Source organism: Sorex araneus, chromosome X, assembly GCF_027595985.1.
Source record: "Sorex araneus isolate mSorAra2 chromosome X, mSorAra2.pri, whole genome shotgun sequence".
NCBI classification, from domain to species: domain Eukaryota; kingdom Metazoa; phylum Chordata; class Mammalia; order Eulipotyphla; family Soricidae; genus Sorex; species Sorex araneus.
In genome coordinates this window covers 279,517,362-279,534,990 of record NC_073313.1, presented here as the reverse complement: position 1 = coordinate 279,534,990, position 17,629 = coordinate 279,517,362, and the positions used below count along the sequence as shown (strand labels likewise).

The 17,629-nt window shown below is 47.5% G+C and overlaps 1 protein-coding gene across 1 annotated transcript in view; it reads right to left on the bottom strand.

Moving 5' to 3' along the window:
- PPP1R21 (protein phosphatase 1 regulatory subunit 21) overlaps window positions 1-9,178 on the bottom strand; it is an 86,757-nt gene extending 77,579 nt beyond the window's left edge. Inside the window, exon 1 of the mRNA XM_055120211.1 lies at window positions 8,994-9,178. Coding sequence (XP_054976186.1) covers window positions 8,994-9,050 — 57 coding nt within the window. The 5' untranslated portion in view covers window positions 9,051-9,178. The remainder of the gene's footprint in view (window positions 1-8,993) is intronic.
- Between the last annotated feature and the right edge of the window lie 8,451 nt (window positions 9,179-17,629).

Genomic DNA, 17,629 nt, shown 5'->3' with positions numbered 1-17,629 from the left:
AATACACAGCTTGACCAATTTTTGCTTATGTATATATCTACTGAGCCACGACTGGCAGGGTTTTTGAAAGAAAAAAAATACACTCATTTAGTTAAGAGCAGAGTTCTCGACAAGGAGAAAATGGAGCATGTAACTGTCCAACATGGCTAAAATGAGCTTCCGTCTACAAGCCGATACTCTGAGGCCTTTGTCACGAGGCCATGATAAGCCACCTTCTTCTCTAAGAAACTGAACAAAGGGGACAATTTTATCTATGAGCTTATATATGTATACAAATATATGCAAATATGTATTTCTAATTCCGCATAGCTCAGATGTTTCTTGATAACAGGAGGGGGAAAAACCCTTGTCGGCAGAATGTCCTAACCCTGTGCCAGGCTGTCCTCACCAGGGCACCTCAGAGAGGGCGGGTTAAGTTTCCCTCCAGCCCCAAGCAGAACCCCAGCAGCCAAAAACCTCCAGGACCCAACCGCAGTCATGCTCAAGGCCACCCTCCACACGCTCGGATGAGCATCACCAAACAGGGAACCGGCAGGAAAACCCAAGTATGCAGGACCCATGACTGAGGTCTCCAAACCCACTTGGATCCGGACTGGGCCTCCTCCCCAGCACGCCCCCCGCCCCCAGTCTCCAGTTTTCCAGTAGCTTGGCAGTCACGCCCACAAACTGCCCCTGGTGCCATGTGATCTCATCAACGGCCAAGACCCAGAGACTATAAACTAAAGTTCCCGGAACGTCCCGGAGCATCCGGCTGCATTCACTGCTGCACAACCTCTTATACTTTAGACCACTTACTTACCAAAAGTAGCACACTCTAGTTTGGTTTTAACATACTTGCTTGTACTCTCTTATACTCAGGCTTCAATGGTGCCACAATGAAATACAACCTCCACACACTTCCCTCTTATTGTGGTGGGAAGTGCTTGGTGGTGGGATAGGTGTCTGAGTATTATCTGTAATGAACTATTATGAACTACTATTATAAAAATAAAATATATAAAAATTAAAAAATAAAATAACTGTCAAATAGCTAGAAATATTTGAATAGTTCACCTTAATCTGGGTGTGTGAAACCAAGTAGAAAATGCCGATATTCAACATTTTGAGCAACAGACAGACTGAAAACACCAGCATTTTCCATGTTTAGGAAATGAAGCACCCCGGCTCACTACCGCAAGAGAGAGAAGACCCGAATGCTCCTTCCCCTGACTGGGCGACAGACACTTGGGAAATTCATTTAGCTGTTTGAAGTCTGTTATCAAGTCTGTAATATGGGCATGGACTTGCACCTCATCTTTCTTCTAGAGAAATTCAGATTACAAAATCTATGTTACAGCTCTTCCAACTGTGAGTGCCCCAGAGGAAACAGCGCTGCTAACAGCACAGCGGATCAAAGGAGTAGCCGGTAACTTTATTACAGCCTGTGAGGAAGATGGCATTGAGCTAGACGATACAGGGGCAGGAAGTAAGTGATGCTTGTTTTTAAGGACTTAAAATTTTAAAAGAGGAGATAAAAGATAATAGCAATATAATATTTTCTGCCTAAAACAACAGTATAAACATAAATTCTCTAGACTGGGGTACTGACCCACGGCCTGCAAGCCAAACTCAACCACATTTGAAAGTTTTACCATCACACTGTTCATTGTCTGTGGTTGCTTTTGGGACCGAATGTCAAAGGCGACATTTACTATCAGGGTCTTCACAGGGAAAGCGTATAAAGAAGCTTGCTCTCGAAGTTCGAAGAACTCTAATCTGAAGAGCACAGTATGTTCATCAGGCAGTACATTATGCTCCAAGCCATACCGGGCACAAAGTGCTATGTGCTATCTATGCAACAAAACTCAAGAAACTGCTCCCAAGCTACAGAGTCAAAAATCAGCAAAGCTGCTTCAGTCCTGAGTTTTCCTCTTAAATCCTTGCCCTGATTTTGATCTATGATCTCTTGGATGTTCTCTGTGTTCTTCTTTAGAAGCACCTAATGGCTTGGCTTGAAATTTTCAGATCAAAGAACTGATCAAGGAGCTGGAGCGATAGCACAGAAGGTAGGGTGTTTGCCTTGCACGCAGCTGACTCGGGTTCGATTCCCAGTATCCCATATGGTCCCCCGATCACTGCCAGGAGTGATTCCGGAGTGCAGAGCCAGGAGAGACCCCTGTGCATCACCTCGTGTGACCCAAGAAGCAAAAAATAATAATAATTTAAAAAAAAAAAAGAACTTATCAGTTCCTACAGGACCAGAATCACAATAATTGGGTAATTGGGTGAAATAACAGCAAAAACAAACCTCAGTGTTCCTTTTTCGGAGAGTTGGAGGAGAGGAGGTCTTTCCAGAACACCCAAGAACTCAGCAGAACTGGGGACACTGGCAGCGATTCTTGGCCAACGGGGGCCTCCAGTGCTCAGGTCCAAGGACGCAGTGCTCTCAGCCTGGCAGTGGAAACTGCGGTGCCAGGAGTCCAGCCCGAGTTGGCCACAGCTTCGCACAGACTAGCTCTCCAGGCTCACTCTCATTTAAGGCACGTTTGTTAACTACTTAAGGTAAATGAACAGCCAATTCTGTTAACAAGAAAAGTGAAACTTTCAAACACTGCTCTGGGGAATAAACTCTAGCCAAGCAGAAGAAAATGATTTTAATTCTTCCTTTGGGGGAAAAAAGAAAAAACCACATTGCTTACTAAACTCATGACATCTCAAATACAGTTTTGTTTTTTTCTTTTTCTTTTTTGGGTCACACCCAGCGATGCTCAGGAGTTACTCCTGGCTCTGCACTTGGAATCACTCCTGGCGGTGCTCAGGGGACCATATGGGATGCCGGGGATCGAACCTGGGTCGGCTGTGTGCAAGGCAAATGTCCCACCCGCTGTGCTATCACTTCAGCCCCTCAAATACAGTTTTAATGAAAGTGTCTAACAGAAAACGCAGCCCGTTTGGGAATAATGCAAATATCTCTGTAATATTGAGAAGGCCAAGGCCGCAGCCATGCTAATCCTATCGCGGCACTTGGGATGACCCTACATATCAGCATCACCTTGCCACACGTCCCTGCAGTAACACGCCAGCAGCAGCCTGGTGGCAAGTACACGATGGCTCTGCTTTAGGGGAAGGGCCAAGAGCAGCACACAGTCCCCAGGCCTGGTGCACACGCAGGTGACCGGGACACGCAGACAGAAGGACTCGTCAGGGGACCAACAGCCCTTCCCGGCAGCTATCGACTCCTTTCCTTCGAAGACTGACACCTCAGAATCCCAACCAAGCGCCTTGGGATCTCCTGGTTCTCTTTCTTTCTCCACTTCCGCATCTACTGCCCCACACCTTCCTTCCTCCCAGCATCCCGGGCCCGGGGTGGGCTCCCTCACTTCCCCGGGCACTCACAAGACCTCAGATTAGACTGTTCCTTTTAAACTTGACTTTTTTAAGTAGTAAAAAAAAAAAATTAACTAAATTTAAACAAAAACAAAATAGTGCATGTGGCATTTACTAACTTAGGGCTCATTTCTGTATGCGCAGCTCCCATCTGCCAAGTGAGCTGCCCCTCAAGGCGGAGACAATACACAGCATTTGCCGCCTACAAAACAGACAACAAAATCGATGGTACGGAGAGGAAAGGCACTTCAAGAACTTTTAGGTAGGGATTGTGAAAGGTGTTTAAACTGAAGGCATTATAGAAGGTAAGGTCTGTCACCACTTCCCCAGTCCCTAAGTGCTCTGAACTTCGAGGTCTACCAGACCCCAAGACTCGCAGATGCCGAGCCTAAGTCTCTAAATGATCAGCCTGTCCCCTGTGGCACAGGTTCTGCAGACCACAGCCTCAGGCCTCTAAGCTCGAGGCAGAGATAGAGCGAGCCAAGATGGCTCTCCTGCTCCTCTGGCAAGCGTGACAAGGTAACTGGGCCGCTTAGAATATTCCCACCTTCCACCAGCACTGTGGGGAGACACAAACACGTTCTCATCTCAGCTGCCCACGGCTTTCTGGATCTTAGAAGCATTCTAACCTCGCTTTTCAGGTGCTGGAAATTTTGATATTTACATGTGTTTTATAATACTATAAAAATATTTACATATGTGGTTTTCCCTGTTAGGGGAGGAGGGATCTGAAGGGACCAGACCTACAGTGCTCAAGGGTTCCTCCTGGCTCTGCACCATGAATCACTCCTGGCGGGCTCGAGGGCACTATATGGAATGCTGACGCTGGAACCCAAGTCAGTCACATGTGAAGCAAATGCCCCATCGGCTATGCTACTGCTACTGCTCTGGCCCTAGACATGACTTTTCACAATTACAAACATGCAGAGAACAGAGAGCCAGAAGACCAGCCTGACGCTCACCCAAACCCTGACTCGAGCCTCCAAGTGCTGGGGCTGGGGCAATAGCACAGCAGGGAGAGTGTTCTGCCTTGCACACGGAAGACCCGGGTTCAATTCCCAGCATTCCCTAAGGTCCCCCAAGCACCGCCAGGAGTAATTCCTGAGTGCATGAACCAGGAGTAACTCCTGAGCATCGCCAGGTGTGACCCAAAAAGCAAAAAAAAAAAAAAAGCTTCCAAGTACTAAAGCCAACAGCAAAGCTGGGCCAGGAACTCTGAACGAAGTGATTCAAAAGATCCTTCTAGATTTGCACTGAAACTCTGCAGTGGGGGCAGGGAAAACTGGCTCAGTGGCTGAGAATCACGTGACAATGCAGGAAGCCCAGGTACGATCCCCAGCGCCCTCACCCCCCACCCCATCCTCCTAGCACCACCAAGTGTGACCCTAAAGCATGGGTGTTGCTCGAAAACCCACAAAACCAAACAAAATGTTGAAATGCTGGTGACCGCTTAGTCTCTCCCTGTCCTGACTCGGGGAAAGAGCCGTAGGCCTGTGTCAGGTAGAATGGCTGGGGCGTCTCGTTGGCCGAATGAGCAGGACGCGCCCCCCCCCCCCCACACACCGCCTTCCGAGGGTCTCAATATTCCAAGTACAGAAGCATCACCACATCACCTGCGTGTGGAATCTCAGGCCCCACCCGAGGCCCACTAGACCCAAATCTGCAGTTTCATTCCACCTTCGGGTGAGTCACATTTCCACTTGCAACATTCTCAGGCTGAGTTAGCACTGTCCAGAGGGCAGCAAAGGGCTGCACGTGCCTGTCTTCATTTATTTCCATTTTTTCCCATCTAAAATTCAGTTCCTGCTCGCACAGTGAGCCTGCCCACCAGCACCGGCAGAGAACATGGCTGTTCTCACTGAAAGTGCCACAGGGGACAACTAAAAACTACAACTACTACCAACTACAAAACTGTTTCCCTCCCACCTTTACCAGCTGACCCCACACATCACAGTATGTAAACACACTTTCCCAAAATGAGGAGAATACATGTGTCTAAGAAGTTCCCCAAACCAATCTCCTTTATACCTAAAACTACGGAAGGCATACATTTTGAAGTAAACTGCTGAAGAAATAAAGGCCATTTAGCTATCCCGCCTTTTTTTTTTTTTAACTATCTTGATAAAAGTTTTGAAAACATCATCGGAACAGAGCCAACCCTGCAACGCAGGCCTCGGGCAGTGTCCCTCCAGCTCAGGGCTGCTATCCCCACAGATGGTGGGGACTGATGGCAAATCCAAATTCAGTACATCTGAGTAGACCCAAGAACGTGCACATCTAAACTATTCCCAGATACCAATTCTGCTGACCCTGAGATAGTAATACGACCACGAGGAGGACAGGACTTACAACTTTTTCCCATGGGGCCAGGCCAAAGTGCAGTTCTGCAAAGAAAGCAGGCGGAAACCAAATGAGGCAGAACTGCGCGCTAGGGCCTCGTTTCTCCACAGTGCCAGACATCAGAGCGAGCAGTCTGAAAGGCTCTTGGAGTCTTGTGAAATCTTTTTCATTTCTTTGGTGTTTGGGCCACACTGGCTATGCTCAGTGCCTACTTCTGAACTCTGCACTCAGGAACCACTCCCAGTGGTGCTCAGTGGACCATCCAGGGCACTGGAGATCAAACCTACCTCGGCCGAGAGCAAGACACGTGCCTACCCACTGTATTCTCTCTCCAGCCCCAGGGGATCTTGGACTCTTCGTCAACAGCGCAGTAACTGCGCCTTGAGTATCACTCCCTCACTGCTCACAGAAACAGCTTGAGTCTATCACCCAGTAACTGTACAAATCTCTTGAAGTCAGCCCCTCCACATTCTTCTCCTCTCCCACACTCACCCACAGCCTGAAAACTGAACAGATCCCAGTGACCGGTGAGTGCCCAAACCAGGAGGGCTTCCTTCCCAGAACTTTCAACCAAGTTTACACTCAGTAACTCTCTGACTTTGTTTTAGAGGTCTCAGCAGGTCTCGTCTACTTTGGCCTCCACAATTCACCTTTTATTCCATTAAACTCAGTCTCCTCCTTCTCGAAGGACGAGAGATTAGGAGCACCATTCTTAAGCCCATTCTTGGAACACTGGCCGAGCCGCACCGGACAGCAATGAGATGTGACCGACATCCTAGGTGTCTCGGGGAGGGTGCTCGCTATCTCACATGTATCCCTAGTGCTCCAGATCACAAGGGAATCCTTCCTCTTCGTATCCTAGGAGATGCAGAAAGCGTTCACCATCAACCCTCAATTTCTCCATCAAGCAAACTAAGGAAAAGGTAAATACCAGGCCTGGCAGGACTAGAGCAGGAGTTCTCACATAGGTCCCCTGAGCACCTCTAGACGTGACCCCCGAGCTGGGAGTATACCACACAGAGAGCTCTCTTCCAAAGGCAGAGGATTAAAGGCAGCATAGATCTTTTCTAAAAAGTGTCTGGCATCAGATGTGACAGAAAACATAAAGCACATGAAATCCTTTGAGCAGTCTCTGTTCTCCTGAGCCCTGGAATTTCCATCACACTACAATTAATAGTGAAATGTGCTCTGGCCCAGTAGGGGACAAAAGGTCGATCCTGGCAGCCCTCCTCCAGTCACTTCTGGTCTCTCTCACCACGTCCCCCTTACAGCCTCCCCAGAGGGGTCCCCACTGTCCCCCCCGAAGTGCTCTACTAGGATCAACTTTGCTAGTTCCACTCTGTACGTGAATCACCCCCAACGTTCCAGCCTCCATCCTCTCTGGTACCCACTCCCCCGGGAATTGTCAGCCTTCACATCACCTCAAGCTACTGTGTGCACGTGCATCCCGATACGAAAACTCCCCGACTGAACCAATACCTGTGGGTGTGCACCTTCATTCCTTGCAGACAGGTTCCCTCAACTCAGAACTTCAGGGTCAGCTCTTGTGTCCCTCACCACCAGGTGACACCAAATGGGAAAGACCCAAGGACCATGCCTTACCCTCTCCTCATATCCCGCCCAAGTTGACACTATCGACAGCGGTCAACAGAGACCTGATAAAAAATAAAATATTGCTCAAGACAGTAATCGCGCATGGAGGCCCCACTGGGCATCTCAAAGTCACTCAGCTAGTGTCGTCCTACATTACTCTCCCCCAAATCAGCCGAGAAGACCAGAGCCTCCCCTCATTCCAGTCCATCCTGCAGGCTCCCTGCTCAAAGAAATGTCACTTACTGCTTGAAAAGCCTCAGCACCTGTTACTCAATAAAGTTCAAATGTTTGTTTGACATCCGTGACCCTGAGCACTCTGCCAGGATCTGTGTCTTCAGGTAAGCAAGCTCTGGTGGTCCCTTTGCCGGGACGCTTGCTTCACGCCCTTCGCCCCTTTCCCACCAGCTTTTCTGCGCTCCCACTGAAGAGACACTTGTCCCACTGAATCTTACTTATGTACAAACTGTACTAAAAGATCTCTGGAGTATGCTCCCTCACCTCCACAGACCCTGTCTGTCTGTCATAGCACATAATAGCTGTCCCCTGAATAAAAGGAGTTTACAAGTACAGAAAGTATCATCTACCTGTTTTTCCTTGGGGAGGCTACAGTTACTTCGCAAAGCAGCCACTGCTCAAAATGTTTTTAGAACCTCTTCTTGTCACTTGGAATTCCTTTCTGAGCCTCTCAACTCTCTAGAGAAGAAAATCTGTCCCTCTGAACGCACATGCATGAAATACTTTCACCCCAAAATAGTAAAGCCAATTTTGAGAAACACCGCCCGACATCCATCCCCTTGTCATATGGATTTTTCCCAAACAACTTCTGGAACTTTCCAACAAGAAATTTCTCTGTCAAAGAATGAAAATTTGACACTGACACTGCCCCACGCAACGCTTAAGACAAACGGAAAAGAAAGAGAAGTTAGTTCATGCCCTCCAGAGGCTCTGGTTTGATGATGAGAAGATTTAAATGCTTACGTTCAGGAATGTTTCCTTTATTTTCCAAAGATACTTTACTTCACCTTGCTCAATATTTGTTACAGGAAATCCTGCGGGGTGGGGGGTTCTCTCTAAGCTGCACAAGGAGGGGCTACTTTGATGCGCGTTCACATCGTTGAAAAAGTCGACAGAATGAATGGATTTCCCAAAGATGCAAGAACCTGCTTTCGGAACTTGCCTAGGCTGTTCCTAGGCCCAGAAGCAGCGCGCCCCTGCACGGCCAGGCTGCCGCGCGACCAGCCTTCACTCACAGCTCAGGGCTGCAGGAACCTGCACCGCTGCAAGCCCGGGGCAGAAACCCGAACCGGGCGTCTGCGGAGAGGATACTTTTAAGTAGGAAGCAACATTGTATCGTTCCTAAGCGTAAAACAAAGCGATGCACGTCAAGTTCTGGGCTTCCCAGGCGAGAAGCAGCAGTGAACAGAGGCCCCCGGTCCGCTCAGCCCGGCCCGCCCGCAGCGAAGGGCTGGGCCCGGAGCAGGTGGCGCGGGGCAGGGGGGCGCGCCGGCCCCGAGCTGGGGGGATCACGGGCGGCCACCCCGACTCTCGGCGCCCTCCCATCCCCGTCGGCATCCCCGCCCGCGCGCTCGCGGGAGGGCAGCGGCGTCTCCTCCGCCCGGCCCGGCCCCTCCGCCCCGCGTCCCGGGAGCAGCGGGACTCGAACCCGGGCCCGCCGCCCCGCCCGGCGTGGGTACCTTGGAGTACTCCTGAGCCAGCTTCTGGTACTTCCCCTGCAACTCTGCCGAGGCCATGGCCTCCCCTGCCCCAGCCGGGCCGGGCTGCCCGCGCCGCTCGGCCCCGCCCCCCGCCCCCAGCCCCGGCCGCTCTGCCCGGGACGGCTCCGCCCGAGCTGCCCGCTGGGCCGCCGCCGCCGCCGCCGCCGCCGCGCCTCCTCCTCCACTTCCGGGTTCTCCCGGTGGAAGGGGCGGAGCGCGCAGGGGGCGGGGCTGCCGGGGCGGGGCGGCGTCTTGACGTCACGCCCCGCCCCCCCGCACGCCAGCCCGTGCGTGCGCAGCCGCTGTGGCGCACTCCGGCCGTGCTCGCCGCCTCGAGGCGCCATCTTGACGCAGGAGGCAAGATGGCGACCTGGAACGGGGCAAAGGGGATTCGCGGAGGGAAGGGAGTGGCGGGCGTGCGGGGTGGGTGGGGGACGCGGACACGCCTCTGGGCTCGCGGGAAAAGCTTGTCTCTCTGACCTGGTCTGAGCAGCACGTTTTTCTCACCAGTGAACTGCCACAGGGTGCTGTGGATTCTTACGCGGCATTTGAAAGCCCTAGATATGTATACAGCTCTGCGTCTGCGGGGGCAGATACTGTTACAAAGTAGCTGTGAAGACAAATCGTGGGGTCTCTGTTAGAGGATACATTTTTAAAAAGTATGAAGCAACATTGTATTGTTCTTAAGACAAAGAGATGCACATCAGTTTGTAGGTTTCCTCTAGAAAGAAACGGGACAGTAAAAAACCCCTTTTTTAAGTAAATACTAGCTAATATATGTAGGGATTTTAGTAACCTTGACATTTTAAAAATGCTTGGAATTTCCTGTTATTTAAAATATACACTAACCTAGTTGCTTGTTTGGCAGTGACCCTAGGATTTACTTGCTTATTTATTTATTTATTTTTGGCATACCCAGGGCCTCGCATATGCAAGGCAAGAGGTCTGCTGCTTAGACATACGTTTTGCCCTAAGCCTAAAATTTTGTAGTGAAAAACTGAGACTGCTTTTATAAGACTTTGTGATGTGTAAAGTGACAAACTTTTAAAATATGTAATTTATAGTTTTGCTATTAGCCTAGTCCTAGTGTCTTGCAAACGTTCAGACCAATTTTCAGGGTGCAGGAGGGGCACAACTGGCAGTAGTGAGGGCCTACTCCTGACTGGTGCTCAGGGATCACTCCTGGCCCAGCTCTGGGACTTAAGAAATGCTCGGGGTGCCAGGAATTCAACAGGGGTCAGGCACATGCCAGACAAGCACCTACCTACTGTACTATCTTGCCCCCAACAATTATTTTTTTTAACTAACATGATTATGCTTGACATCACCAAGCAGAAAAATTACATATTGTAAGTATTTCTGTGGCTTGTAATGTAATGGAATTTTTCAGCATTTAAAAATAAAATGCCATCTCAGAAATAACATTCCAAAGAAAGAATGCGCAACTTTGGCATGAGAGTCTGCTTCACTAACTTCAGAGATGTATTTTCCGTTCTTCTGTCCAATGTATTGTTTTCAAACTGAGTTGCTAAATCTGTATATTTTTAAATTAGGACTCTCTTCCTCAAAAGACCCTCCTGAATGAAAAGGCAAGCCACAGTGCGCATGTTTGCAGCCTATATGTTCCACAGAATATATATCTATTTATCCAAATACATAAAGAGCTCTTACAGATTAACAAGAATAAAGGTAACTTGTAGAAAGAAAGAAAAGCAACTTCAATAGGTGCCTCATAAAAAAATAAAAATATACACATGTTCATGGTAGCATCAAAAAGAGTGTTCGGTTTGGTTAGTGACCAGGAGGAAGTGAAATTAAAACCACAGAAGACAACAAGCACGCTCAAGCAATTGGCTAAAATAAAGACTGGCAAGTATTAAAAAGAAAAAAAAAAAGAACTAAGAGAAACTCATGCATACCAGAAATTTAAGAAGGATTATGTTTTCCGACATTTGGGGGGAGTTTAGTACTGAATACTCAGAGATATACATGTTCATTCCCTAGAATTCCTTTAGCGGGGAGTCAGCCTTTTAGTGCCCCAAGGACTTGATTTTTCTGAAAGGAAGAAGCTGAGCACTTTAGGCAGAGTTATATGATGGGCAATGTTTCTATGTATTTTGGTTACACAGGTCTAAGTCCCGATGATTCCTTGTGAAGTACATTTGGGTGGGTTGGGGGTGCACTTTTTTTAGATATTACATTTTACGGTAACAAAAGTTTATTTTAATTCAGTGGTTTCATATGATTGTTGGCAATAATCCCTGACCTTCTCCTACAAAGTATACTTGTAGGGGAAGTTGTAAATAAAGGTCGTTTGGGAATTACTGAAAATATGAAAGTACAGGGGCTGGAGTGATAGCACAGTGGGTAGGGCATTTGCCTTGCATGTGGCTGACCCGGGTTCGATTCCCATATGGTCCCCTGAGCACTGCCAGGAATAATTCCTCAGTGCAGAGCCAAGAGTAACCCCTGTGCATCGCCGGGTGTAACCCAGAAAGAAAAAAAAAAGAAAAGAAAGTACTAATTATTAAATCATTTAAAAGCAAATTGTGTTGACTTTCAGTGGTTACCTTACTATAGTAAATATAAGCATTAATTTAGAATGCTATATGCCTGAAACCTATGTAATGCTATAGATCAATGTTAGTTTTTAAAACATACTGTTCCCAGATTTTATATTTTCAGCTGTAGGTGTCAAAACAGGTTTAGAACTCTCTGTGCTGGTTTCACCCCATGACTATTCACCAAACTCTATGACTGAGATCATGGATAACTGTTTATATGGGTGGATGTAAGAAAAGGGTTTCAAAAGGGCTTTTAGATGACTTTCCTGACTATTATATTTTTAATCCAGTGGGGAAAATACACATCACCCTACCATAAAATTAAACAAACAAAGGAAAGGACTGGAGAGAAAGGACAGCAGGTATGGCGCTTGCCTTCTGGGTGGCTGACTTGGACTTGATCCCCAGCATCCCATGTGGTCCACCAGGCACACCAGGAGTGATCCTGAGAGCAGAGGCCTGGGGAAGCAGACATTAAGGCACTTGCCTTGCGTATGGTAGGTCCCTCCTGGTTTGATTCCTGACTCGGCATCTGGTCCCCTGAGCACTGCCCGGGGTCACTGCTCAGGACAGAGCCAAGACAAGCCCTGAACACCTCAGGATATGATTCCTCAACCTTCCACAAAGAGGAAGGAGACCATACTATTTCTTTCATAGTATTATTAACTAAAGTACAAATTTCCTGTATTCAAATTCCCTTGATATTCTTCTCTAGTTGTTAGTTTTCACCCAAGGTCCTTTTCCTATTCCTCTTGACTTTGACAGTTTCTTGACTTCCTTTATTTTTGGTGACCTGAGAAGTTTGAGGCTCATTGGCCAGGGAGTTTGCAGATTGCACCTCACTTGGAATTTGCCTAATGTTAGCTCATCAATATACAACGAAGTTTGGCTTTCTGGCAAAAGAACCAGAGAGGTAAAGTGCTGGTTTTAGCACATCATTTATCATGTCAAACATTTACTGGCAAGTAACAAGATAATCTTGATAATCTTGATAATCTTTGAGATACTCACCTTGATAATACATTACACTTTGTAATTAAAGAACTGTGTTTTCTTGAGGTTGGAGTCCTCTTTTTCTCCATTCTTTTGCCCTTAGACTCCGATTTAGTCCATGCTGACCTGGCACTTGCACAGAGTCTAAAACAAAGAACAATGGGTGAAAAGGTCAGATATGGGAAAGAAGGGTGTACTGGCTTAATTATTTGGTCTTTTGGAAGATGGAAGACAGGGAGAGTAAAAGAAGTGCACATCTGTTTCTCGATGTGCACTCCTGAATTCTGCCCTCTGAGTGTAGTGCATGTATGTACACATGCAAGTGTGCATGAATATATGTGTGGGTTAAAATATGCATTGTACAAAATTTTAACCATTTATAAGTATGCAGTTTGGTGGCAATAAGTACATTTGCTTTTTTTTTAATTTTATTGAATCACCCTGAGATAGTTAACAAGCTTTCATATTTGGGATACAATCTCACAATGATCAAACACCCATCCCTCCACCAGTTCACATTCCCCACCACAAATATCCTGGGTATACCCCCCCTTTCCCACCCTCCCCCTGCCTCTATGGCAGACAATATTCCCCATCTCTCGCTCTACTTTTGGGCATTATGGCTTGCAACACAGACACTGAGAGGTCATCATGTTTGGTCCATTATCTACTCTCGGCATGCATCTCCCATCCCAACTGGTTCCTACAGCCATCATTTTCTTAGTGATCCCTTCTCTATTCCATCTGCCTTCTCCCTTCCACTCATAAAGCAGGCTTCCAGCTACGGGGCAATCCCCCTGGCCCTTGTATCTACTGTCCTTGGGTGTCAGCCTCATGTGAAGTTATTCTATATTCCACAGATGAGTGCAGTCCTTCTATGTCTGTCCCTATCTTTCTGACTCATTTCACTTAGCATGATACTCTCCATGTCTATCCATTTATAAGCAAATTTCATGACTTCATCTCTCCTAACAGCTGCATAGTATTCCATTGTGTAAGTAGTACATTTGCATTGTTAAGAAATCACCATGCTGTTTAGGTCCTGAAGTGTTTCATCTTCTCAAACTGAAACTCAGTATGGTTAAACCTGAATTCGCCACCTCTCTCTCCCCAGCCCTCAGCAACCACCAGGCTACTCCTGTTCCTACTTGTCCCTTACATATGTGAAATCATACAATCTGTCCTTTTGTACATATCTGGTTTCACTTAGCATAGTGTCTTAAGGTTATCAGTGTTATAGCCCGAAAGAGAATTTTATCCCTCTTTAGAGTAATATGCCACATTGTCTTTCTTTTAACGTATCAAAAGACACTTTTATAAGAGCTGTCAAACGAGTATGAAGTGGCATCTTACCATGAATTGACCTGTCACTTCCCTGATGATTTATGCCACTGGACATCCTTTATGAGCTCATGGACATTCTCAGTGTTTTTACTTTTTTCATTTAAATTAAACTGTATCTGAGGCCAGAGCCATAGTACAGCAGGCACGTGGTTGACCCGGGTTTGATTCCCAGCATCCCATGTGGCCCTCGAGTCCCACCAAGAGAAATTCCTGAGTGCAGAGCCAGGAGTAACCCCTGAGCATGGCAGGTGTTACCCCAAAAAGCAAAACAGAAACAGAGATGAAGTTGAGTCAGCTTGGCCTCGCATTGGTTTACTGTACTGAGTGTTCTCGGGAGCTGGTCTCATACCTGTGTGTGAATCTGTCTAACCCCGCCCGCCACCACAGCTCTCGAGCCTCCTCTTTACCCCAGCAATGTCCCCTCTGCCCATCTCTCCTCCCTCCTGACGTTCCCTTGTTAACCACTACAGTTTTGAGAGTCTGAGTGGGGTTCGGTTGTTTGCTGGTAACCTCAGTTTGGGGATCGGGATTCCTCCCCAGCAGTGTTCAGGAGACCCAGAGGCCCCCTCCCCAAGTTCAATGCCAGAGCCAACAGAGGCAGAGCTGCTGGAGGCCTGCATGGCTGGGGGTGAGGAGGAAGCAGGAGCAGGGATGAGGTGAGCAGGACCGTGTGCTCACAGGAGGCTCCACTAGTGACGCACAGCTCAGTAAATCCTCAGACTTAATTAACAGCCCTGTGGTGAAATATAGCCATTTCCACAAATTTTCTTTTACTGAATTATTTTTGATAATTCCTTTACTGGGCTGGAGCAATAGCACAGCTGTTGGGTGTTCACCTTTCACGTGGCCGACCCGAGGCTCTTTCAGGGTCAGAAGAATGAGACCCAGCTTGATACTGGCTTTGGCATATGGATACACCATGGGAAGTTTGCAAGGCTGTCCCATGTGGGCAGGAAACTCTCAGTAGCTTACTAGTTTCTCCCAGAGGGAGAAGTAGGTTATAAGATATCGCGCAGCTGCAAAGCTTGCTTTTAAGTCTGGGAGCTTGCTTGTAAGTCTCTGGATGTTGGCTGTTGATGGAATTACACACATCTGGGTTCCTCTGCCAGTACCTTCATGTGTGAGGCTTGTTCGAACGTGTGGAGAGAGGCCTTAAGCATGGCTGTGGCTAGGTTCTGGTGGTCTTTGGCCTCCGGGAGCTCTGCTCGGGCTGGGAAGGGAAGCTGGAGCCCTTCCCCTCCGAGGGGCCCCGGGGAAGACAGCCAGGGGTGCGGGCAAGAGACTCTCTGCCCCAACTGGGATATTTTTAGGAATTGTTCAAGCCCGAAGTTAGTCATTAAAAATTAAGCTATAGGGCCAAAGATGGACTGAGCACATGTTTTGCGTGCAGGTGACCGGGCTTTGATCCCTAGGACCACATGGCTCCCCAAGTACCACCAGGAGCAATACCGACTACAGAGCCAGGACTAGCCTTTGAGAACCACCAGGTGTGGCTCAAAGCACACACATAAACAAACTGCATCATATAAGCTTATAGTTATCTACTACAAAGATAGATGTTAAAAAGTAACTTTATATTTAATGATTACTTATATTCTTACACAAACTCACACATGATCACACATTTATTTTATTGGACCTGTATGATGTATACACTACAGACTGCTTTGATGAACATATTATGTAAGTCAGCATTTAGTGATACCATGTTGGTAGATGGAGTTGACTGGGATGGGAACGCTGGCACCATCACATTTCATTCCAGGAGCATCTTTCATTCTAAGATTTGGTCCTGCCAACCAAGGGGTCTTTCAACCCTTGCACTTCCCTGAGTGCTGGTAAGCATCTTTTGTTCTGGAGGCAGCGCCAGCAATGCCTGAACATGAAGGTCCTTCACCAGAAAGACAGCACCATGATTAGGCACCCACAACTTTTGAACTGAGCTTCCATGGCCTTGAGAACGAAGAAGGACTAAAGCTTGAGTTATTGGTCCTTCATGCTACACAGGGACTTCTCCATAAAATCCCAATTATTGCGAGATTCAGAGAGCTTCTGGGTGGAGGGTAGAGGTGCTGGGAGAATTACATGCTGACGAGTTTCCCGACTTCCTCACCCTTTTGTCACACCTCGTTCAATGAGTCCCTTCTATCTGGATGCTTATCTGAGTCTGTGTCATGTCTTTTTATTTATTTATTTATCTATTTATCTATTTATGCTTTTTGGGCCACACCCAGCGATGCTCAGGGGTTGCTCCTGGCTCTGCATTCAGGAATCACTCCTGATGGTGCTTTGGGGACCATATAGGATGCCAAGGATTGAACCTGGGTAGATCACGTGCAAGACAAACGCCCTACCCATTGTGCTATTGCTCAGGCCCCTCGTCATGTCTTTTTATAACAGCAAGTGTAAGAATTTCTCCGATTTCTTGTTTGGTTGGTTTGGGGCCACACTGCCTTACTCCTGGCTCTGCGTTCAGGGGTCACTCCCCGTGGGCTCTTGGGACCATATGAAATGCCAGGAATTGAACCGGGGTCAGCTACATGCAGGGCAAACACCCACCTGCTGTACAATATCACTCTGGCCCGCAGAATTTCCCTAATTTCTGTGAGCTGTTCCAGAAAATTAATCCAACCCAAGCAGGCACTTTTGTCCCTTCTCATGTCTGACTAGGAGGCAAGCTGGGCCTGAAAGTCATGTCTGATGTGTGTGGGGGCAGAGGGCTGGAGGTTGGGCACACTCACAGGGAACCCAGCCCTTAGTTTGTGGGATATGATACTCTTTCCAAGGAGACAAGATTAGTTGACTTGTAGGACTCCAGGCTGGCAATGGAGACTTGCCTGGGATGAGTGAAAGCCTCCACACATCTGGTGCCGTGAAGGGTCTGAAGTGAAGTGTTCTCTGGGTTGGAGCCAAAGAGATGTGCAGGGGAGAAACCCAGTAGGAAAGAACTGGATTCTTCCCACAGAGAAGGAAGTCGGTTTTTCCATAAATAATTGTCTCTCCACCCTTTATCGCTTGGAATTCTTCTGTAAAGAACTTCCTTTTTAGACCAGAGAGGTAGAACAGGGGTTAAGGTACTCGTCTTGCTTTCTGCTGAGCTGGGTTCCATTCCCCTCCCACCCGCAACACATACAATGCATATGGTTCTTGCAGCCCACCAGGAGTGATTTGAAGTTCACAGCCAGAAGTAAGCCCTGAGCACAGCCCACTGTGACCCCAAAACCAAGAGGACAAAAAAAGATGTTTAGGAAGACAAAAAGGAACGCTAATATGTAACAATATAACGTATGTAAAGGTCTCCAATTTCTATTCTCTTTCCATGTCAGATGAGGGACCAATTCTCCCTGCTTTTCTTTCATGTTGGCATATTTTTCCACCATTTATGAAAATTCACACGTTCCAAGAGGCTAAATAATTACAAAAGGATTATACTGACCACTTTGGTTTCCTGTTTCAATCAACAACTGTTTATGGATTTATAAGGTGGCTCATTGAAAAACATTTCAGAAACATCAAAGAGGCCCAGGTTTTCTGCTATCTAGAGGAGAAAACGATATTATTATTAATCAAATCGTTGTTCCTGGTTCCAAGAAAGACTAGCACACAATGAAAGCGGGGGAATAAGATAACAAGCCACAAGTCTGGGGGGCTGTGTGTGTGTGGGTGGGTGGGGTGTTCAGAGACTGAGTGGGAACAGGTGAGCAGGCCAGAGGC